Source organism: Heterodontus francisci, chromosome 14 (genome assembly GCF_036365525.1).
Source record: "Heterodontus francisci isolate sHetFra1 chromosome 14, sHetFra1.hap1, whole genome shotgun sequence".
Taxonomy (NCBI): domain Eukaryota; kingdom Metazoa; phylum Chordata; class Chondrichthyes; order Heterodontiformes; family Heterodontidae; genus Heterodontus; species Heterodontus francisci.
In genome coordinates this window covers 97,159,667-97,183,727 of record NC_090384.1, presented here as the reverse complement: position 1 = coordinate 97,183,727, position 24,061 = coordinate 97,159,667, and the positions used below count along the sequence as shown (strand labels likewise).

Genomic DNA, 24,061 nt, shown 5'->3' with positions numbered 1-24,061 from the left:
TGCATTACTCAAAAGGGCGGAGGAAGCTGATTCAATAGGAGCTTTCAAAAGTGAGTTGGATATATACTTGAAAAGGAAAAATTTGCTGGGTTATGGAGAAAGATCAGGGGAATCGCACTAATTGGAAATCTCTTTCCACGGCATGATGGGTCGGATAGCCTCCTTCTGTGCACTATGATCCTATGAGCTGCTTGCTCTCTCAGGTGTAAGTTGTGAGGACACTGGAAAAGAAAGATGATTGAATTTACACTAAAAATTGCCTATACTTCACTAGCTTAACTTGAGTTTATCTGCTTTCAGTCCATAAAACGGCAGATCTCTATTCGCTTCTTATTTTCTCTGATGATCTTTAACGTTATCCTGTTGTCTGGAAAATATATCATTTTTTAAATAAACAGTACAGAAGGGGAAGAAACGAAAATAGTAAAGGGGAAAATTAAAAAAATTATTGAACCGAATCATACAAAGATGTCAATAACTGAAATTGAATAAAACAAAAATTAATTAAAACAGCAGATGTTGAAGAACAAGGTTTGGATAGTGAATTGCAGCTTAGGACCTGATCTTGGCTTCAGTCATTCTTTGTGATAAACAGTAACTACATAAACCTGGCAGCATCTGTGAAAAGAGAAGCAGAGTTAACGTTTCGGGTCAGTGACCCTTCATCGGAACTGACAAATATTAGAAAAGTCACAGGTGATAAGCAAGTGAGGTGGGGGTGGGGCAAGAGATAACAAAGGAGGTCTAGATTGGACCAGGCCACATAGCTAACCAAAAGGTCAAGGAGCAAAGGCAAACAATATGTTAATGGGACGAGCCCACCTCGTCCCCGTCCCATGGCATCTTCCCCTGCAATCGCAGGAGGTGTAATACCTGCCCTTTTACCTCCTCTCTCCTCACTATCCCAGGCCCCAAACACTCCTTTCAGGTGAAGCAGCGATTTACTTGTACTTCTTTCAATGTAGTATACTGTTTTCGCTGCTCACAGTGTGGACCTGAGCAGGACCTGAAGCAAGACCCTGAGCTTTCGGTTGCTTGCCATTTCAACACTCCCCCCTGTTCTCATGCTCACATCTCTGTCCTGGGATAGCTGCAGTGTTCCAGTGAACATCAACGCAAGCTCGAGGAACAGCATCTCATCTACCGATTAGGCACACTACAGCTTGCCGGACTGAACATTGAGTTCAATAATTTCAGAGCATGACAGCCCTCCATTTTACTTTCATTTTTAGTTGTTTTTTTTTTAAACTCTTTTTTTACATTTTTTACAATCTTTTTTTTGCATTTATTTCATTTCATCTTAGTTTGTTCAGTTTGCTTACCCACTGTTTTTTTTCAGGTTTGCACTTGCTGCTGTTCAATATTCAGTGTATTAACACCTAATCTGTACTAATGCTTTGTCTTTCAACACACCATTAACATATTGTTTGCCTTTGCTCCGTGACCTTTTGGTCAGCTATGTGGCCTGGTCCAATCTAGATCTCCTTTGTTATCTCTTGCCCCACCCCCACCTCACTTGCTTATAACCTGTGACTTTTCTAATATTTGTCAGTTCCGATGAAGGGTCACTGTCCCGAAACGTTAACTCTGCTTCTCTTTTCACAGATGCTGCCAGACCTGCTGAGTGGTTCCAGCATTTCTTGTTTTTATTTCAGATTTCCAGCATCCGCAGTATTTTGCTTTTATATAACTACTTAAACTTGTCTGCTTGAATTCAGGCCACAAAGCTGCAAATGCTACAAGCAAATGAAGCAATTTTTTTATTGTTTCCATTTCTGCCTTGAACAATGCTTTCAAATTCACTAGAAAGAGTTTTCATTTGTTTTAATATTTAGTTAATTAGATATTGTAATATTTTATTATAACAAAGATACTGAGTGTAACATTTTTGATCCATCTGATGAAAGGCACCTGGAGTTGAGACCTCTCTCTATAATTAGGGCAGGTCTCTTCTAAATCTCTGTTATGGCAATGTAACCGTAGTTCTTTCTGTGTCCATTCACGCAATGACCATCTCCAACAAGAGAGAATCTAACCAGCTCCCCTGGAAACCACTTTCCATTCACAAAAACATCTGTTGACTACTACCCTTTGTTTCCTGTCCCTGAGCCAATTCTGGATCCAACCTTCGACCTTCCCCTGTATCCCATGGGCTTTCATTTTACTGACCAGTCTGCCGTGTGGGACATTGTCAAATGCCTTACTAAAATCCATGTAGACCACATCCACTGCGCTACCCTCATCAATATTCCTTGTTACTTCCTCAAAAAACTCAATTAAGTTAGTAAGACATGCCGGTCCCTTAACAAATTCATGCTGACTGTCCCTGATTAATCCGTGCCTTTCTATGTGGCAGTTTATCCTGTCCCTCAGAATAGATTCTAACAATTTACCCACCACCGAGGTCAGACTTGTTAAATAGGCAGATGTCCATTCACCGAAATGAGGAATCCAATGACAGTCTGATCCACAACTGTTTTATTGTCAATTCATAGTTCAGTCCAAATATCAGTTCCCACTCTTCCCTTCTGGACTAACTCTGTCACTTTCAGTGTTGGTGAAAGTTGCCTTTGAATTTCAATAACACTTTAAGATTAATTTAATTTCTTGCAGATGAGATGTATTTGCCACATATGAGGAAAATTGACAGTATGCTGAATGAAAACAAGAAGAGAATAATTTCCAAGTTCCCATTGGAGCCAGTGCTCAAGGTGAGAACATTTTAAAAACCATATTTGCCATTCTCTGAAAATGTCATGCTGCAAGATAGCTGCTGCATCGACACAAAGGTATGGTTCCAGTACTTTTTTTTTTTTTAAAAAGAGTTAGTTACTGCTCCTGACTATGTTTAAGAACAGTGAATTGTAGTGTGATTACTGGTAGTCTTGAGGTTTGTGTACTGGAATCTGGAGGAGAAAATCTGTTTTAATTAAAACAAATTAGTTTCTGCACATTACATTTAGTTGATCATGCAACATTGATTTGACATTCTGTTAGTCAATAACTGAAGTCCATATTGAAATAATTAAGGTTTCAAGTTGCAGATCAGGCACAATGGTATAATTCCACAATTATAAGTAAACTACAGAAGTAACCATAGATATTGAGGAGAAATATAGTATTACTGCTATTTTAATTGTATGCAATAAATCATTTCACAGTTTATTGCAAAAGAAATGGAGCTGAATAGAATGATGCACAAATACTGTATTTTGTGAAATTGGGCCAAAAAATTGAGAGCTTACTCTTCAGCTATGGGGAGATTGTTGACAGAATAATTAGAATGTGATGACAAACAATAAAAGCAAGTTTGAACAGGTTTTTTTTTAAGAATCTCTCCTGGAAAATATCAGACTTGTCAGCAAAGTTGAAGCCCATGGAGTAAAAGGGACAGTGGCAGCATGGATGCGAAGTTGGGCTGATTGGCGACTTTTTGTGTTGTAACTATTCTATTCTATGATTTTGTTTTTGTCTTGTCCTGTAGACAGCACTGGAGAATTTTCCTGAACTGACGGCAGGTGCCTCAGGAGCAAAGAGCAGCAATCCCAATGTGTCCAAAATTAAAATGAGTGGTAAAAGTTACAACAAGAAGACGCTACAATCATTAAAACAGAATGCTAAGGGCCAAAAGGTAAGGCCTTCTGTAAACTTCTATCTTTAGTGTAAGTAATGTACTTCCGTCCAAATTGGCTATTCTTCTACATATGGTCCGCGAACTGTCTCAACAAATCTTGCACAATTTCTACAGCAATGCAGTCAGAATTATTCAGCTGTGGGGAATAGTATTTGCTTATTAGTCTGTCAATCTGAGACTCCTTTTCTACCATCTTCCCCCTCCATCATTTAGCTCCTAAAAACAATCTTGTACATTAAAGGCTCTGTTCAAAATAATCCCAATGAAGTTTAAAAGATGTCTCTTTGAAATACTCTCAAGTATATCACATAAGCAAAACACTTTCGTGTATCATAGAAATTTATAGAACAGAAAGAGGCCAATGTGTCTGAAGCAACCTACAAAAAGTGCTGTCCAGCCTAATCCCACTGTCCAGCTCTTGGTCATGTAGCATTATAGGTTATGGGACTTCAAGTGGGTGTCCAAGTATTTTTTTTTAAATGCAATGAAAGTGTCTGCCTCTACCATCCTATCAGGCAGTATGTTCCAGAACCCAACCGCCCTCTGGGTGAAAAATTTCTCCTCATCTCCCCTTTAATCTTTCTACTAGTTACTTTAAATCAATGTCGCCCGGATCTTGACCTCACTGCCAGGGGAAATAGGTCCTTCCTATCCACTCTATCTAGGCCCTTCAGAATTTTATACACCTCAATTAAAACTCCCCTCAGCCTCCTCTGTTCCAAAGAAAACAGCCCCAGCCTATCCAATCTCTTCTCGTAGCTAAAAATCTCCATTCCTGGCAACATTCTCGTAAATCTCCTCTGTACCTTCTGTAGTATGATCATACCCTTCCTGTTATGTGGTGGCCAACACTGTGTGCAGTACTCTAGCTGTGGCCTTACGAACATGGGAACTAGGAGCAGGAGTAGGCTATTCGACCCCTTGAGCCTCCTCTGCCGTTCCATAAGATCATGGCTGATCTATTTATGGACACAACTCTACTTTCCTACCTACTCCTGTCCCCCTTTGACTCCCTTGTTTGTCAAGAATCTGTCTACCTCTGCTCTTCTACACTTCTCAGTATCCTACCATTTATTGTCCTGTTTGCCCTCCCCAAATGCATTACCTCTCATTTCTCCAGATTGAATTCTGTATGACACTTTCCTGCCCACCTGACCAGTTCATTGATATCTTCTGGAGAAATTTTTTCTGAAGGTCATGAGTCTGTGGAACTCCCTTCCCCGGAGAGCAGTGGAGGCAGGGTCATTGAATGCTTTTAAGGCAGAGATAGATGGATTCTTGACAGACAAGGGTGTCAAAGAATATTGGGGGTAGGCATTGAAGTGGAGTTGTATCCACAAACAAATCAGCATGATCTTATGGAATGGCGGAGGGGACTCGGGCCAAATAGCCTACTCCTGCTCCTAGTTCGTATGTATGTTCTTGCAGTCTACAGTTTTCTTCCTCACTATCAATCCCATAGCCAATTTTTTGTATCTGAAAACTGCTTAATCATGCCCCCTGCATGTAATATTTCTTCTTGAGACCAGCATGAGTGTAGAAGAATACTAATTTATAAAAAAAAAAAAGCACAATGAAATCCATGAATGACTGCCAGTCTGACACATGCAGAGGGCATCCTGAGGGAAAGAAAAGTGAAGTATTGATAGAAATATGAATTAAGAGTCGAAATAATTTTGTTAAAAAATAATCTTCCCTTGTGTTTAAGGGTGGCGCAGTGGTTAGCACCGCAGCCTCACAGCTCCAGCGACCCGGGTTCGGTTCTGGGTACTGCCTGTGCAGAGTTTGCAAGTTCTCCCTGTGACCGTGTGGGTTTCCGCCGGGTGCTCCGGTTTCCTCCCACTGCCAAAGACTTGCAGGTTGAAAGGTAAATTGGCCATTGTAAATTGCCCCTAGTGTAGGTAGGTGGTAGGAGAATTGAGGGAAGGTGGGGATGTGATGGGGGTCATGGGATTAATGTAGGATTAGTATAAATGGGTGGTTGATGATCGGCACAGACTCGGTGGGCCGAAGGGCCTGTTTCAGTGCTGTATCACTCTATGACTTATACTATGTGATAGTTCTTTTTTCTTTTGGGCCTCCTTATCTCGAGAGACAATGGATACGCGCCTGGAGGTGATCAGTGGTTTGTGAAGCAGCGCCTGGAGTGGCTATAAAGGCCAATTCTGGAGTGACAGGCTCTTCCACAGGTGCTGCAGAGAAATGTTTGTCGGGGTTGTTGCACAGTTGGCTGTACAACTAAGACATGCATCAGTCATGCCATTTGAGACTACCACTGTAATAAATTTATTTTTGCTGTACTTCCCCGCCCCCCCCTTCCCGTTTTTCCATTGAAGTTGCTGTTGCTTTTTGCATCAAATTTAAAGCTGATTCTATACTTTAAGAATGCAAAATATAAAACTCATATTTACATAAAATATTGCAGAATTAACTTTTTACTGTCCATGTCCAAATGACAAGGTCTTGGCAGGTCCCACACAGATACCAGTATCAGCCATGCAATTGAAACTTTCTGGGATGGGCCCTGTTTTGCTTCTATTATAGGAGTCATTCTGTATTATTCTACTGTTTGCTGTTCATTTCAATTAACTAATTTCCCACACCATGCAGCCTTTTTGTGTAAATTTAGTCAGAATTCACCTGTGACTGATGCAGATAACTTCACTGGTAGAAATGTAATTATATAGCAGTCTGAGTGTAGCGATTAGAAGATGGTGGCGTAGTGGTAATCTCATAGAGCACAGAAACAGGCCTTTTGGCCCATCGTGTCCGTGCCGGTCATCAAGCACCTATCCATTCTAATCCCATTTTCCAGAACTTGGCCCATAGCCTTGTATGCTATATGGTGTTTCAAGTGCTCATCTAAATACTAAAATGTTGAGGGTTCCTTCCTCTACTACTCTATCTCACTGAACTATGGCAGCAGGTGGAATTTAAATTCAATTAATTAATAAAAAATTAATTGAAAGCTAGTCTCAGTAATAGTGCCATGAAGCTAGTATCGATTGTCGTAAGAACCTATCTGGTTCACTAATGTCCTTTTGGGAAGGAAATCTCCTGTTCTTACCTGGTCTGGCTTACATGCGAGTCCAGACCCACAGTGATGTGGTTAACTCTTAACTGCCCTCCAAAATGACCTAGCTCGCTCTCAGTTGTCAAGGGCAATTAGAGATGGGTAACAATTGCTGGCCTTGCTAGTGACACCCACATCCCATGAAAGAATTTAAAAACATATTTTATTTTTATAAAATTTAGGATGCCTAGAATTATGGTTTTTATTTTGTTTCATATAAATTATAAAGATTAAATTATCAAAAGATATGCATGTCATGTAGCTTTTGAAATGAACCACATCACCTCATTGTATTGACCCTCAGTGTGTTGTAACCACTCTTAGTGCTTTTTCAGGCCAGGGTCCCAGTATCTGAGGTGTGTCTAGTTTTTTGGAGCTAACAGTAGAAACATCATCAATAAAAGGATATGTGTTGTAGATTATATACTCGTGAAGAGAAATGGCTATTAGGTTGACCCCATTTTCTTTTATGTTGACCTCATCGCCATGTATCTAGCCTTCTCTCCCCTCCTTCCCCCAGCATAGCTGGTTCAGATATCCTCTGTCAAACAATCCTCCCGGTTAAGCAGTTTCCTGAATATGTCCTTATTTCAGCTGAGAACATGGGAAATGGTCAGTGGAATAAGCTTTCCAAGGTATATATTTTTAGAATAGCTGATTAGTATTTCATTTATTTAAATAATTGATAACGAGGCTGAAAATTGATGGTATTTTATTAGACCATGAAATGCTGAAGACAGGGTGAATAGAAAATGTGGCAAGGAAACTTGAACTATTTCAGATTATAATTTCTATGATTTCCCACAAAAGTTGTCCAGTAATTAAATAGAGTAAAGCATGTCTAACATTTGTCATCCCACTGCTGTTGCCATCTGATCAAATATTTGCATTGTACTGCATTGTAAGTATCAATTAGCTGAGTGAAATCAAATTTTAGAAAATCAGTTAATACTTTCTACCGAATTACAAAATTTTGTTTTGTATTTTAAATTTAGGAGTTTACTGTAGATCAAGAGAAATTGCAGTGCTGTACTTTATATCACACACTTCATCACTATAAATATCACACCTACCTGATATGCAAGAAAGAGGTGAGTATTTAATATTTTGCAACATTTAGTGCTTGGTTGAATTCGTATCATTTTATTAAATTGCAACACGCTAAAGCAGATCCCGAGGTCATTTTATAAATCCTGGATTTAAAACATGAGAATTCGGCATCTCTTCCAAAAATGTACTTTGCAATCCAGCACTTGTTCAAAAATGTGTGCTTTCCTTCTTAGATTTTGGTGCATCATTTCACAGCACAGTTCTTTCATAATATGTTTTCAAGTTAGTACTGTAAATTAAGTAAAGTACAGAAGTCCCACTGATATTCCATTCTGGTGGTTGCAATATAATTTTTGTTCTGGAATAGATTGTACATTATTTTCTTACAACAAATAAGTCAGGGGTGCATGCATATTTTGTCTAATTTTGATGCTGTTACTTTGGAAGTAAGTTGATCTTCAAAAACAAGAAATGCTGGAATCACTCAGCAGGTCTGGCAGCATCTGTGGAAAGAGAAGCAGAGTTAACGTTTCGAGTCAGTGACCCGAAACGTTAACTCTGCTTCTCTTTCCACAGATGCTGCCAGACCTGCTGAGTGATTCCAGCATTTCTTGTTTTTGTTTCAGATTTCCAGCATCCGCAGTGTTTTGCTTTTGATCTTCAAAAAGTTCAGTTACCAAAGGTTTTATACGATATATATGAAAAAAGTATTCTTCAATGCAAAGTCAAATCTGCTGTATGCATTTGCTAAACTTTCTAATGTTTTTCAACTACTTGTTTGGACAGGCTGCTTCCATTCTAAAACAGAATAAAGATCTTGGCCAAGTTGAAACAATCCAGCAATGTATGGAGAACGAGAAATGGGTGGAGGACCTCTTTGAAAAATTTGGTGACCTTCTGACACAAGCACAGCAGAAGTGTTCATAATGTATATATGAGATTTTTCAACCATCTTATCTATGGCACTAACAAAATATCATGGAGACATTGAAATGAACTTTGGCATCCCTAGTGATGCTAGACTTAGCTTGTAATAGTGGCACTCATGGGCTCTGGACCTTGTATTTTGGCCCATGACTACGCAGACGTGGTGATCAAGAAAACACATTTTGGCGTTGGGAGTTTATTAATTAATATGTCTGTAACCACATTTTTATGATGGCCAATGTTTTGATTTATTTGTATTCTGTGAACTTGAGGTATTGAGTAATGTCTATTTCCAAAAAAAGAAAAAAGTTCAAAAAAAACTTTTGTGACCGATCAAAATGGCAAGGCATGCACTAAGTATATTATGATTTTCTTTATTAATGTAGTTTAAACACTTTAGGAAACTGTTCTGTTCAACAATAAATGCTTTAAATTTCATTACTTGCCTCTTGCAGATCTACAAGACCAAGGAGAGGCAATCATATCTTTCTAATGTCTGCCTACCAAATTTCCATATTGTAAAGAAAGTTGGTGTGTCATGACGTTCTTTACAGTAAATTTGCCATCAGAAAATATAATTTTTGTTGCTTTACAGACTCCTTTTACATTTTAAAAAAAAAATCAAGTTCAGGAAACTGGACGTGGAGTTGGTGCAATCCTATGACTATTTGTGTCAGTTCTGGTAATGAAAATGTGATGAACACATCTATTTTCCCTGTTTTGAAGAAAAAAATTATTTTGCCTTTATACCCATATTTCTTTAAAAAAATTAAATTGTACATTTTATCTCATCAATAACTATTTTTCAGAGAAAATATTGTGGTTTGAATTATGTTCATTTATCTTTGTAATACACTGCATTGTTTCCAGTAAATTCTTTTCATTTATATGTTGATCACATATTGTATACTTTATATACTGAGGTAAACTACTATTTCTGTTCTCCTGTTAATACAAGTTTGCTTCAGTGTTTACCAGATATGCATATTGGACTAGTTTTGCCTTTTAAGTGTAGCTGTGTTACACATTGCAATTATTTTCTGATACATGAAAATAAATTTCCTACTAAACCTAAAGCCAAAAAAATCAGTTTTTATATTGTACTGTGATAAATGTTTTAACAATTCAGCAATATGTACAGTATATTTGTAAAAGTAGTTGAATTCAGCTTCTTGCTTTTGACTTTTACTATGGATAATGCTTTCTAAAATATTGTCACCATGGTGATTTATCTTCTGCTCTGATAGTTCATAGAATGGAAAATAAGGATGTTTTACTCTACCAAATTAACCCTTAAACTGTACCATTTTAAAATTCCTTTTCCCACATTGTTTATTGCTTTAATTGTGTCTTTAAATCACTACTGTTGTACATTCCAGACATTTCTGAAGCAATGATGTCAAACTATTTCCTGTAAAATGTGCTTTTTATTATTTTGGGGTATTAAGTCCATGCTGGGAATGGAAGACTTTTCTACTTTGGGACCCAATTTCAGCATCAAATGTTCTTTTTTTTAAGCACAGCAGAATTTAAAGTTGTCCTCAACAATCAGCTTTAACTTCAACGACAAAAGAATGCCCACACAGTGCAGCAGTGTAACTTTTTCTTGCATCAGTTGTCTTTTTCATTATTCTGAATAAGATTGCCAGTATTGTGGGGTGGAGTTTGTCTTGGACTCGAGAACTTTTAACAGTGCCCAGACTCAACAGCAGCAAAATATGTGACTTTAATGTAGTATTATGTCCTAAGGCACTTCACAGGAGCATTATCGGACAAAATTTGATACCAAGCCACATGAGATATTAGGACTTTTAACCAAAAGCTTGGTCAAAGATGTAGGTTTTAAGAAGTATCTTAAAGAAGGAGAGAGACAGAAAGATTTGGGGTGGAAATTCCAGAACTTAGGGCTGAGACAGTTGAAGGCGCGAAGGAAATCGGGATGCGCAAGAATCGGAGGAATGCAGAGTTCTTGGAGGGTTGGTGAGCTGGAGGAAATTAGAGATAGGCAGGAACGAGGTCACGAAACTTGTAGGTCAGTGAGTATAGGTGATAGGTGAACTGGACTTGGTGTGAGTCGGGATACGGGCAGCAGACATTTGTATGAGCTCAAGCTTTTGGAGGGCAACGAGAGCATTGGAGTAGTTGAGTCTGGAGGTAATAAAAGCATGGATGAAGGTTTCTGCACCAGATTGGCTGAGGCAGGGGTGGAGACTGTCGATATTCCAGAGATGATGGAGAGGATCTGGACTCTAGTTACATACTGTAATTTTCTAAATCTAATACAACCCCAAATATACTGCACACCTAGACTTTCATTACAAAAAGTAAAATTTGCCTTATCTGTATAATACGCACCAAGACTTTTGCAATGCTTCATTGACGCAAGTAGCAAGTAAACCCAACTAAGCTGAAGGCTAATCCCAAATTAGCATAGAATGCTTTTGTATCGATAAAGTAAAAAATGTAAAATGTCACTGCTTAATTTGCAGAATTCTTTTAGGAAAACTTGTCCTCCTCTCTCTGTCCTTCACTTTTTGTTTTATTTTTCCTCTTTTTATAAGAAAAAATTACCTGTCGGAACGTGCTTTGGCGAAACAGCTGATCTGTGTCTATACCAGAAAGAAATGCATTAAAGTTTTCTTTTTAGCTTGCCCTGTGATCAAATACAGTAATACAAACTAATTCTGCTAAATTGAAATATGAATATGTAAAATTAGAGCAGTTACTCAAACAGTCCATTCCTGCCACGTTTACTGAGTCACCGGCTTCCACGCATTCAGCAATCGATTAGTAGCTTGCGCTACGTATAGGGCAGGATTCTTCGTACTAACAGTTAATGTGACCGAGAAAAGAGCAAGTTACATAGCACCCTTCAAACTTGAGATGATAGAAGTTGCTGAAAAGAATGGTAACAGTAGCAGCATGAGAATTTGATAATGAAGCAAATGTTAGCAAGCCAAGACCTGGAAATAGAAGAAAGGTTCAGCCTCTTTCCCCCCCCCCCCCCCCACCCCCCCTGGCTCAAGCAACAATGTCTGGAATATATTCGCCACTGTCAAGCAAGTGGATATGCAGTCAGCACTGTAGAAATTCATTTGAAAGTCCTTTATATCATGAAAGGTTTGGACACCAAGAGCACCTTAAAAGTATCTTCAAAATGGTGCTACCTCTTTTTTATTTTATTTAGAGATACAGCACTGAAACAGGCCCTTCTGTGCTGACCAAGAACCACCCATTTATACTAACCCTACAGTAATCCCATATTCCCTACCACCTACCTATACTAGGGGCAATTTACAATGGCCAATTTACCTATCACCTGCAAGTCTTTGGTGGTGGGAGGAAACTGGCGCAAACCCACGCGGTCACAGGGAGAACTTGCAAACTCCACACAGGCAGTACCCAGAATTGAACCCGGGTCCCTGGAGCTGTGAGGCTGCAGTGCTAACCACTGTGCCGCCCCTACGTGAAGGCATGTCATATCCATATGTCAATGCATGTAAATCGCACAATGAATGCCTTATGATTTTGAAGACAAGCTATGTATCAGCATTATATCATAAGGCTGCAAAAGCAACACCATTATAGCACCTCTCATTCCCAATGTGGATCAGACACCCTTCATGTTAGCCATGTTTTGAATGTACAGAATGTCATTTAAAGGAGAAAAATTGGTCAAATGGCAATGAAAAGAATAGTTTCACCATCATGCTCTGAGCATATGGCGATGGGACAAAGAACTCACCATATATTATCTTCAAACAAAAACTCTCCCATAGAATGTCACATGGCTGCAAGGTATGATTGTCTGTGAACATGGAAAAAGTTGGTTGGATGTGTGGTGCAAAGGATCCTCTAGGGAATGTCAAATGCTGGTCCTCGACGCTTTAAGGTGTCATTGAATGTCATGTATCAAGGACATTCTAAATGATAGTCTCTCAGATCTTATTATTCCTGGGGGCATGACAGGCCAGTTGCAAGTGATGGATATCAGCTGCAACTGACCTTTTAAACAGCAGATATGGCAAAAGTGGAATGAGTGCTGTACTCTAGAGCACATACATTTACACCATCGGGTAACCAGAAGGAAACCAGACTTCTTGGGTCCTGTGTGGCTTTAGGAAGTGTTGTCTCTCAAATGCCATGAATGTTTCAGAAGATGATATCATCTGGGATGACATGCAGGATAATGAAGATGAAGACAATGTCTCCAGTGATGCAATTTACAGTAACAATGAGAGACGAGGCAGTAAAGGAGCTGCATAAACTATTTGAGGATATCGATTCAGACACAGCATTTCAAGGCTTCTATACTTACAAATAAATGTAAAAAAACTCAAGACTTACTGGTAACTTCTTGATCATTTCTTTCAAAAATTACAGCGGGAATTTTACCTTCGGCGGCTGGGAACCAACGACCAATTGAAAAGTCGGTGGCGAACCCCCATCCGTCTCGCCTGGGGATCCGACCCGTATTTTGCAGGTGTGAGGTGCGACTTCCACCCGCTTGAGGAAGGTAGTCGCGCCGAATAGAGCTGCGGGCCAGCAGCTTAGTCCCAGCAGTGCCACCTTAAGTGGTGGCCACAGCTGGGACTGCAGCCCAGCATGAAGATGTCGGGAAGGAAGGTAAGTTTTGGTTGCCTTGCTGGGGTAATCGGTCAGGCCCCAGCAAGGCAAGGGTGCTTGAGAGGGGGTAGGGGGGGTGGTGTTGGGTCTTGGGGATGGTTGGGATAGTGGGGGTAGTCCTCCATCGGGCACAGGGTGTCCGACCATGAGGGCCACCCCGGGATGCTCGAAAGGCACCTGCTTTCGTTAGGCGGCTTCTCCCGGCTCCAGGATGCCCGCTTGCCATGTGTAAAATCCTCGTGGAGGCGGGCGAAGGCCCTTTGGCCACTTAAGGGCCTTGATTGGCCTGGGGCGGGCTGATTTTTGCTGCCACTGCCCTGTGTAAAGTGGAGGCAGAGGCGGGTGTTGGTTGGGAAGTTCTTTCCTTGCCTCCTGCTCCATTTTATGCCACCGCCCTGCCACCATCCCACCTGTCGGGGTGGCGTAAAATTCTGGCCTACATTTATAAATACAGGCTGCCAAAAAAAAAAACATTTTGATTTGTTACCTTTAGGAAAAAGTTGCACATTATATTTGGAAAATTAAGGTTAAGTTTCACAGCCAATAAAAGACAAGTTATTATTTTCCTTCAGAATTACCCAGTTACCTGAATGGAAGTCATCCTTTTGCAATTTTACTTTTGGCGTTTTTCTATTTTTAAAGAACTGCAATAATTTGCTACCATTAAATGTTGCTCCCTTACTTTATAAATACTGTTTGATCTGCGGCTTTGCACATAGTAATTCAAGATGATGTGTAGTGTTCATGTGCACTGGAGTTATAGGGCAAGGAAGATATTTGAATCATGGTGTGATTCAATCCTAACCACCCAAAGATGGCATCATTTACTCAAAGGAAATATTCTTTTTTGGGGATATATAACAGCAGCAAAATGCTCGTAAGTCACCATGTAATAAAAATATAGAATTCTTGATGCACTGCTTGAAGCAAGTTATTTCAAGAACCCCAGTCAGAAATGTTTTTTTTCAGATGAACCCCATCTGTATAACAAGTGTGTCTGAGGTTTTTTAAAGTCGTAAATGTATTTAATATCTTTTTTTTTTATTATCACTGGAGATTTCCATCTTTTTTTATATAGGGGTATTAACACAGTAAAATGTCCTTAAGTGCTTCACCAGATCTATGTAATTATCATCTAGGATATCCTTGATACATGACATTCAATGATCCCTAAAAGCATTGAGGACCAGCATATGACGTTCCCTAGAGGGGCCTTTGCACCACATGGGGCAGAGAGACCATTGTAAATAACTAGTGAGACAGTTGACATAGCAACTCTTGTGATAGACATGACTTGATTTTTCTTTTTATTGGTTTAATACAGTGTCAGTTGGTTCTGTTTCCTCCCAAAGTGTAGCAACCTTTAGCACATATAACAGAAATGCCATCTGAATAAGATTTGGATTTATGTGATATCAAAGTATGATCCCTTTTACTCCCAAACTTTTTGGTATTTTATTTTTGACCAATAAAATTGCATTTATATGATGCTATAAACACAGTAATATGTCCCAAAGTGCTTCACCAAAATGTAAACAGACAAAAATTGACACAAAGCCAAATGCAGAGATTTTAGGACAGACGATTAAAAGGTAGATTTCGGAAGCGTCTTAAAGGAAGAGGGAAGCAGAGAGGTTTAGGGAGGAATTGCAGAGCTTAAGGCCTAGATATCTGAAGGAAAAGGCCTCTAATGGTGGGGTGAAGGAAGTGGGAGTTGCATAAGAGGTTTTAGTTGGAGGATCATAGAGTTCTGAATGATGTAGGGCTTGAGACTATACATAGGAAGAGGTGAGACCATGGAGAGATTTGAATACAAAGATAAGAATTCTAAAATCAAGGTGTTGGGTGCACTGGAAATATTTAAAACCCACCCCAAGAGTACATTGTTATGGACAGGTGGGTGATGGTGTGGCTGATTTCCACTGGTCATCTTCCAACTGACCAAAGGTAGTGTTTTGTTTAAATTAGTGTTTCAATCTGTTTTTTGTTGGACAAATAAACAATGACAGGTTTTCTCGAGAGTTTAAAACGGAAGATTAAATATTTATTAAACAATAAGTGCCCGAAACATTTGCAACACCACCCATGCATGCATTTACTCTCTCATGCATACTCAAGAAAAGATAGATGGAAGGTAAAGGGTAAGAGGCGTTAAAGGTTCAAGGTGGAAAAGTCTTGCTTCAAGAAAAACCTGTGGGATCCTCTTGGAAAGTGAGTTTTAAAGTTGCAGGCCTGTTTTCCGGTTCTCTTGTATTTGCTGGGTTGCCGAAGATATCTGGCAGTTCACCTCAGTTTGAAGATGGTGCTGATTTTTAGATCAGTTTTCACAGGAGTGGTTTTAAAAGGCACTTTTTTGTGCCATAGTTGGCTTCCAACTTGTCTCAGCAGCGTTCAAATGTCTTAGCTGGAAATAGTCTCTCTCTTTCGCAGCCCTGAGCTGGAATCCAAGATGGCTTTCGATATTGACTGTGTACTTGGAGAGACCAGACTGATGTTGATGACTGAACTGGAAAGACTGCCTTCGTTCTTCAAAATGATTACCTTTAAAGGTGAACTCAAATGTTAGCTTAGCACATGTGACTTCAGGTTTCAGTTCTTGATGACCCCATTTTGATAATATGAGGGCTGTTCACACTCTATTGTGGTGAAGGGTAGCTGGAAATGTAGAGTCTGGGGAGTGCCTTTGTCTTACTTTGTTTTGTGTATAGCTCACATTCACATGTGATAAGCTGTTTCAGTCCCATGTAGACGGGGTTAATTGGTTTTAGTTCTAGTACACATGGGTGTATATTTTAGTTGGTATGGGTCATGTGACTTGTCCTCCATTTTGATGACAGCAAATATGTCAGCCTTTTAAAATTTTTCAGTTTGTGTCTGTATTTTCATTGCTGCACTTCTCATGAATGTGACAACATTGCTTGATGCACAGTTAGCTGGCAAATACATCATCCATGTCACATAATAATCAAATTTGTATGGGTAGAGTGTTATTTTGGTTAACTGATAACGTGTGTTTTTGTATAAACAGACCATTTCCAAATTGAGTGTAGAAACATGAATACATTTTGAAAAAATAGGGAAAGGTACCATAAATGGTAAGATTTGAAATGGAACAAGAAATAGGAGCAGAATTCGACCACATGGCCCATCAAGCCTGCTCTGCCATTCAATATGATCATGGCTGATCTTCGGCTTCAACTCCACTTTCCTGCCTGCCATATCCCTTGATTCCCTGAGAGACCAAAAATCTGTCTATCCCCAGCCTTAAATGTATTCAACGATGGAGCATCCACAACTCTCTGTGGTAGAGAATTCCAAAGATTCACAACCCTTTGAGTGAAGTAATTTCTCCTCAGCTTAGTCCTAAATGATCAGCCCCCTATCCTGTGTTTTAGATTCCCCAGCCAGCGGAAACAATGTCTCAGTGTCTACCCTATCCAGCCCCTTCAGAATCTTGTATGTGTCAGTGAGATTGCCCCTCATTCTTCTAAACTCCAGAGAATATAGGCCCAATTTACTCAGCTTCTCATCATAGGTCAACTGCCTCATCCCAGGGACCAATTTAATGAACCTTCACTGTACCGCCTCCAATGAAAGTATTTTTTCTTAAATGTGGAGACCAAAACTGCGCACAGTACTCCATATGTGGTCTCACCAAAACCTTATACAATTGTAGCAAGACTTCTTTATTCTTGTACTCCAATCCCCTTGCAATAAAGGCCAACATGCCATTTGCCTTCCTAATTGCTTGCTGTACCTGCATGCTAACTTTCTGCATTCCTTGTACAAGCATACTCTTTGAACATTGACACTTACAAGTTTCACACCTTATAAAAAATATTCTGCTTTTCTATTCTCACAATCAAAGTGAATAACTTCACACTTCCCTACATTATATTCCATCTGCCATCTTGTTGCCTATTCACATAACCTGTCTATATCTCCCCACAGCTTACCTTTCTACCTACCTTTGTATCATCAAACCTAGATTCATTACTCTCTGTCTCTTCATCTAAGGCACTGATATAAATTGTAAATACCTGGCCTTAGCACTGATCCTTGCGGTAAAGACCTGCTCAAGTCACCAAAAAAAACTCGATGGAACTACATCAGACCCGAGCCCAAACCAGCCAGAGTCCCTCCACTTTCCTCGGCGCCCGACCCGACCACATGTTCCCTTTACTTACCTTGTGACTCCGAATCTTCAGGAAGCTGCAGCATGAGCGTGATGATGTCATAGAGACACTCATTGCGCAGACTCAGAGCTTCCTTCTTTGTCATCCCGGACTCCCAGCTCAGGTAAGTTTTTAGCTTTTAACACTTACCTGCAATTCTTGCTGTGTGTCCAACCCGGACCTGAGCCCGAAGGCCGGACCTGGAAGAGCAGCCCGACCCGACCCGAACCTGACACACTGTCGGGTTCGGGTCAGGTAGCAGGCCTTTGCCTTGTGGGACTCCACAGCCTGCCAACTTAAAAATGCCTCATTTATGCCCACTCTGTTTCCTGTCTGCTAACCAATCATCTATCTATGCTATTACCCCCAACTCCATGAGCCCTTATCTTGCCTATTAACCTTTTGTGTGGCACCTTATCGAATGCCTTTTGGAAATCCAAGTATACTACATCTACTGATTCCCCTTTAGCTACCCTACTAGTTACATCCTCAAAAACTCTAATATATTTGTCAAACAGCATTCCCTTTTAGTAAAACCATGGTGACTTGTTCTAATCATACTGTACTTTTCTAAGTGTATTAACACTTCCTTAATAATAGATTCCAGCATTTTCACAATGACTGATGTTAGGCTAACTGGCCTGTAGTTCCCTGTTTTCACGCTCCCTCCTTTCTTGAAATGTAGTGTAACATTTGCTAACTTCCAATCTGATGGGACTGTTCCCAAATCTAAGGAATTTTGGAAAATCATAGCTAGTGCATCCACTACCTCTGCAACTATCTCTTTTGGAACCCTAAGGTGTAGGCCATCAGGACTGTAAAAGCTTCTACAGGTACGTAAAAAGGGAATGTTTGGCTAAGACAAATTTAGGTCCACTACAGGCAGAGTCAGGAGAATTTACAATGGGGAATAGAGAAATGGCAGAGAAGCTAAATGATTAACTTTGTGTCTATCTTCACTGAGGAAGCAACAAGAAATCTCCCAGAATTAGAGATCCAAGGGTTAGGGGGAATGAGGAATTGAAGGAAATTAGTATTCATAAGAAGGTTGCATTGGAGAAATTAATGGGGATGAAGGTTGATAAGTCCCCAGGACCTGATATTCTACATCCCAGAGTGTTGAAAGAGGTAGCTATGGAGATAGTGGATATATTGGTGATCATCTTCCAAAATTCTATAGATTATGGAGCGGTTCCTGCAGACTGGAAGGTCGCAAATGTCACCCCACTATTTAAGAAGGAAGGGAGAGAGAAAACAGGAAATTACAGACCTGTTAGCCTTACATCAGTCGTTGGGAAAATGCTAGAATCGAGGATGTGATAAATGGACACTTGGATAATAATGACCTGATTGGACATAGTCAACATGGATTTATGAATGGGAAATCATGTTTGACAAACCCGTTGGAGTTTTTTTGAGCATGTTACTAACAGAATTGATAAAGGGGAGTAGGTGGATGTGGTATGCTTGGATTTTCAGAAGGCTTTTGATAGAGTCCCCCATAGAACCACAGAAAGATTACAGAAGGAGGCCATTCAGCCAGTCATGTCCGTGCCGGCCAAAAAATCTAGCCACCCAATCTAATCCCACCTTCCAGCACCTGGTCCATAGCCTTGCAGGTTACTGCACTTCAGGTGCATGTCCAGGCACCTTTTAAAAGAGTTGAGGGTTCCTGCCTCCACCACCGTTCCTGGCAGTGAATTCCAGACACCCACCACCCTCTCGGTGAAAAGGTTTTTCCTCATGTCCCCTCTAATCCTTCTACCAATCACCTTAAATATGTGCCCCCTGGTAATTGACGTCTTCGCTATGGGAAACAGGTCCTTCCTGTCTACTCTAGCTAGGAACCTCATAATTTTGTACATCTCTATTAAGTCACCCCTCAGCCTCCTCTGTTCTAAGGAAAACAACCCTAGCTTATCCAATTTTTCCTCATAGCTGCAACCTTTGAGCCCTGGCAACCTTCTTGTAAATCTCCTCTGTACTCTGTCCAGAGTAAACCCACAGGAGGTTGGTTAGCAAAATTAAAGCACACGGGATAGGAGGTAGTATACTGCCATGGATTACGGATTGGTTAACAGGCAGAAAGCAGACAGTAGGAATAAATGGGTCATTCTCTCGTTGGGAGGCTGTGACTAGTGGGTTACCGCAGGGATCAGTGCTTGAACCCCAGCTGTTCTCAATATATATCAATGATTTGCAAATGGGGACCAAATGTAATATTTCCAAATTCGCGGATGACACAAAACTCAGTGGGAATGTGTGTTGTGAGAAAGATGCAAAGTGGCTTCAAGGGGATTTGGACAGAGTGAGTGGGCAAGAACATGGCAGATGGAATATAATGTAGAAAAATTGAGGTTATCCACTTCGGTAGGAGGAACAGATTTGCAGAGTATTTCTTAAATGGTAAGAGATTAGAAAGTGTAGATGTACAAAGGGACCTGGATGTCCTTGTCAATAAGTCACTGAAACCTAACATGCAGGTGCAGCAAGCAATTAAGAAGGCAAATGGTATGTTAGCCTTTATCCCAAGAGGATTTGAGTACAGGAGTAGTGAAATCTTGCTTCAATTGTATTGCACCTTGGTTAGACCACACCTGGAGTACTGTGTGCAGTTTTGGTCCCCTTATTATTGCCATAGAGGGAGTGCAACGGAGGTTCACCAGACTTGTTCCCGGGATGGCGGGACTGTCCTATGAAGAGAGATTGGGGAAACTGGGCCTGTATTCTCTAGAGTTTCGAAGAATGAGAGGTGATCTCATTGAAACCTCCAAAATACTTAAAGGGATAGACAGGGTAGATGCAGCTAAGATGTTTCCCCTGGTTGGGGAATCTAGAACCAGGAGACAGAATTTCAAAATAAGGGGGAAGCCACTTAGGACAGAGATCAGGAGAAATGTCTTTACTCAGAGGGTAGTGAATCTTTGGAATTCTCCACCCCAGAAGGCTGTGGAAGCTCAGTCATTGAGTATGTTTAAAGGAGAGATTGACAGATTTCTAAATACAAATGGCATAACGGGATATGAAGATAGTGTGGGAAAAAGGCATTGAAGTGATGATCAGCCATGATCGTATTGAATGGCGGGGCAGGCTCAATGGGCTGAATGGCCTACTCCTATGTTCCAATGTCCCGGGGATTTGTCAGATTTTAGTCCCTTGAGTTTCTCCAATACTTTTTCTCTACTGATATTAATTTCCTCACTCTTTTTAGCCCCTAGGTTACCATCTATTTCTGGTATGAAACTTATGTCTTCTCCTGTGAAGACAGACACAAAATATTTGTTCAATGCCTCTGCCAATTTCCTCATTTCCCATGATAATTTCTCCTGTCTGCTTCTAAGGGACCAACATTTACTTTAGCTACTCTCTTCCTTTTGACATACCTATAAAAGTTATTACAATCTGTTTTTATATTACTGGCTAGTTTACTCATTCTATTTGTTCCTTTATGAACTTTTTGATGGCCCTTTGCTGGTTTCTAAAACACTTCCAATCCTCAGACTTGCTACTCTTTTTTTGCAACATTGCACCTCTTCTTTTAATCTAATACTATCCTAAACTTCCTGAGTGAGCAACGGATGGGTCTTACTTGCTGAGTTATTGTTTCCCAATGAAATGTATTTTTGTTTAACATTTTGAATTGTTTCTTTAAAGGTTTCCCACTGTTCAATTACTGGCATACTTTTTAGTCTATTTACCCAATTTATGTTAGCTAGTTCTCCCCTCACACCTATGTAATTGGCTTTAAGTTTAAGATTCTGTTTGTGATTGGAATTTCAAAGTTAACATGGAATTCAATGGTGTTATGATCACTATTTCCCAGTGGATCTTTTACGATGACATTCCTAATGAACCCCTCTTTATTACACAATACTAGATCTAAGATAGCTTTATCCCTAGTCTATTCCACAACGTATTGCTCCAAGAAACTGTTCTGAAATCATTCTATAAACTCATCTTCTAGACTACTCTTGCCAATTTCATTGTCCCAGTCTATATGAAGATTAAAATCCCCCACAATTATTACAATGATTATTTCACCTAGATGGAACAACTGAACTTTGATTTTTCTGATGTAAGGTCATTGCCTGAAATGTTAACTTTGTTTCTTTCTCCACAGATGGTGCCAGACCGGCTGAATATTTCCAGCATTTTCTGTTTCAATTTCATTTTTCTAGCCCCTTTCATAATATCCCAAAGTGCTTTACAGGTTGAAGTGCAGTCACTGTTGTAAGAAATTGCAGCAGCCAAATTAATCACAGCAAGATCCGACTGTTTTCAGCAAAATCATTTTTAGTCTTTTCTTCAAGTCAAGTTACTGAAACCACCATCAATTGGGTTTGTGTTACTGATGTCACTGTAACATCATTAATGGTAACTGGATCTCATTTTGATTGTGGTGTGAGTAATTGACACTTTATGAGGTCATATATAATTTAGTTGCTAACATAAATAATTGGCAGATGTATGTTCAATTGGGTAGTGCAAAACTTAATGCAGAAAATTACCTGGATGCTTTTTTAAAAAAAAACTTTGGTACCTTAACGACTCAAGAGTTTTTGTGAGAAACTTGCAACATTTGTGAGCTCTGTAGAAATTATAACCATGTCGGATTGAAATTGATGGAATTTATTTAGCCTACAAAGTTTAGTAGCCAGGGAGAAAAAAAAAAAGTCCTTTTGATTATTAAATGATTCCCAAAGTTTTTACTCCATTACTCTACTGTGAAACCAACCACACTATGATCACCAGTCTGTCCCCATACCCCCTATCCCACTATCAACATTTAAAGAACTCGTATTTCTCATATCTCTCAAAATCCTCCTAGCTGCTTCACCAACAATGAAAGAGTTTCAAGTACAGTAGCTAAACATGGCAGTAAGGCTCTGCAACCAACAATTTAGATGATTGACCAGTTAATTTTCAGTGGAATAAAAACAGAAAATGCTGGAAATACTCAGCAGGTCTGACAGCGTCTGTGAAGAGAAAAAGAGTGTTAACATTTCAGGTCGATGACCTTTCATCAGAACTGGAGAAATAGTGGAAAAACGTCTTCCAGTTCTGAAGAACTTTTTCTCTCTGTTGATGCTGTCAAACCTGAATATTTTCAGCACTTTTTGTTTTTATTTCAGATTTCCAGCTTTTTGTATTAATTTTTGATGGTGTTGATGGAAGAATATTGGCCTGATGTTACCAAAGTCAGGCCTTAGTTTAATGCCTTACTTGATGAATACATCTCTGACATGGTAGCACCTTGACATTATATTCCTATATTACAGTAGTGACTACCCTTAAAATATACTTAATTGACTGTAAAGTCCTTTGAGAGATCTTGAAAGGTGTTTTATAAATGCAAGTCTTTCAGTACAATGCTGACAAGTCACTGATATTATGTGCTCAATTTCCCATTTCAGTTGAAGTGGTGTTTTGGGTTTATCTTTTTGATACTATTTCCTATCCCCTCAGCAATAACTCAGCCTTGACCTCTGTCTTTGTAAGCTACAACCCCCCCTTTCCTCTCAGGTCCTTGAACGTGTTGTCACTTCCCAAATCCATCCTCATCTTTCCCACAACTCCAATGTTTAAATGTCCTCAATCAGGTTTCAACCCCTGAAAAGCACTGTAACAGCCCTAATCAAAGTCACAAATAAGAACATAAGAAATAGGAACGAGACTGGACGGTACAGCTGTTCGAGCCTGCTCCGCCATTCAATACGATCATGGCTGATGTTCTGCCTGTGAACTCCACTTTCCTGCCAGTCCCCATACCCTTGGATTTCCTGAGATCAAAAATCTATCGATCTTGATAAGAACATATCACATAATACTGTGACTGTAACCATGGTGCAATATCCCTCCTCATAGTTCTTGACCTTTTTGCAGGCCTTGACATAGTTGACCACATCATCCTCCTACGATGTCTCTTCTCCATTGCCCAGATAATTGGGACTGCCGTAGCCTGGTTCCACTGTACCAATCCAGCCCCAGCCAGACAATCTCCTACAATGGTTTCTCTTTCCACTCCCACATTACCTCTTGAGTCCCTCAATGATCTATCTACAGGCCGCTACTTTATTTCTCATTGACATGCTGCCCTTCAGTGTCATCATCTGAAAATGTCAGGTTTCACATGTATGTTGGTGACATCCAGCTCTACCCTACCACCATGTCCCTTACTGCTTCTGTGCTGTCAGATTGCTTGTCTGACATTCAGACTTGGATGAGCTGAAATTTCCTCCAATTAAATATGGTCTTCAGCCCTCATCGCAAATATTTCCCTTGCTACTGATTCCCTCTCTCTCCCTGGCTACTGCCTCAGGCTGAACCAAACTTTTCACAACCTCACCATCCTATAGCACCCTGAACCGAGCTTCTGACCCCATAGCCTCTCCGTTACCAAGGCTGCCTGCCTCAGCCCATCTCTTGCTGAAACCCTTGTGTATTCTTCTGTTACCACCTATTCAATGCTCTCCATGACAGTCTCCCATTTTCCACCCTTCATAAAATTTAAACTCTCAAAACTCTGTTGCCGAATCCTAACTCACACCAAGTTCCCATCACCCAGTACTTGCTGAC

At 40.0% G+C, this 24,061-nt stretch overlaps 1 protein-coding gene across 1 annotated transcript in view; it reads left to right on the top strand.

Moving 5' to 3' along the window:
- qser1 (glutamine and serine rich 1) overlaps positions 1-9,785 on the top strand; it is a 144,577-nt gene extending 134,792 nt beyond the window's left edge. The window contains exons 10-13 of the mRNA XM_068046587.1: positions 2,614-2,711; positions 3,485-3,631; positions 7,703-7,798; positions 8,544-9,785. Coding sequence (XP_067902688.1) covers positions 2,614-2,711; positions 3,485-3,631; positions 7,703-7,798; positions 8,544-8,684 — 482 coding nt within the window. The 3' untranslated portion in view covers positions 8,685-9,785. The remainder of the gene's footprint in view (positions 1-2,613; positions 2,712-3,484; positions 3,632-7,702; positions 7,799-8,543) is intronic.
- The last annotated feature ends 14,276 nt before the right edge of the window (positions 9,786-24,061 follow it).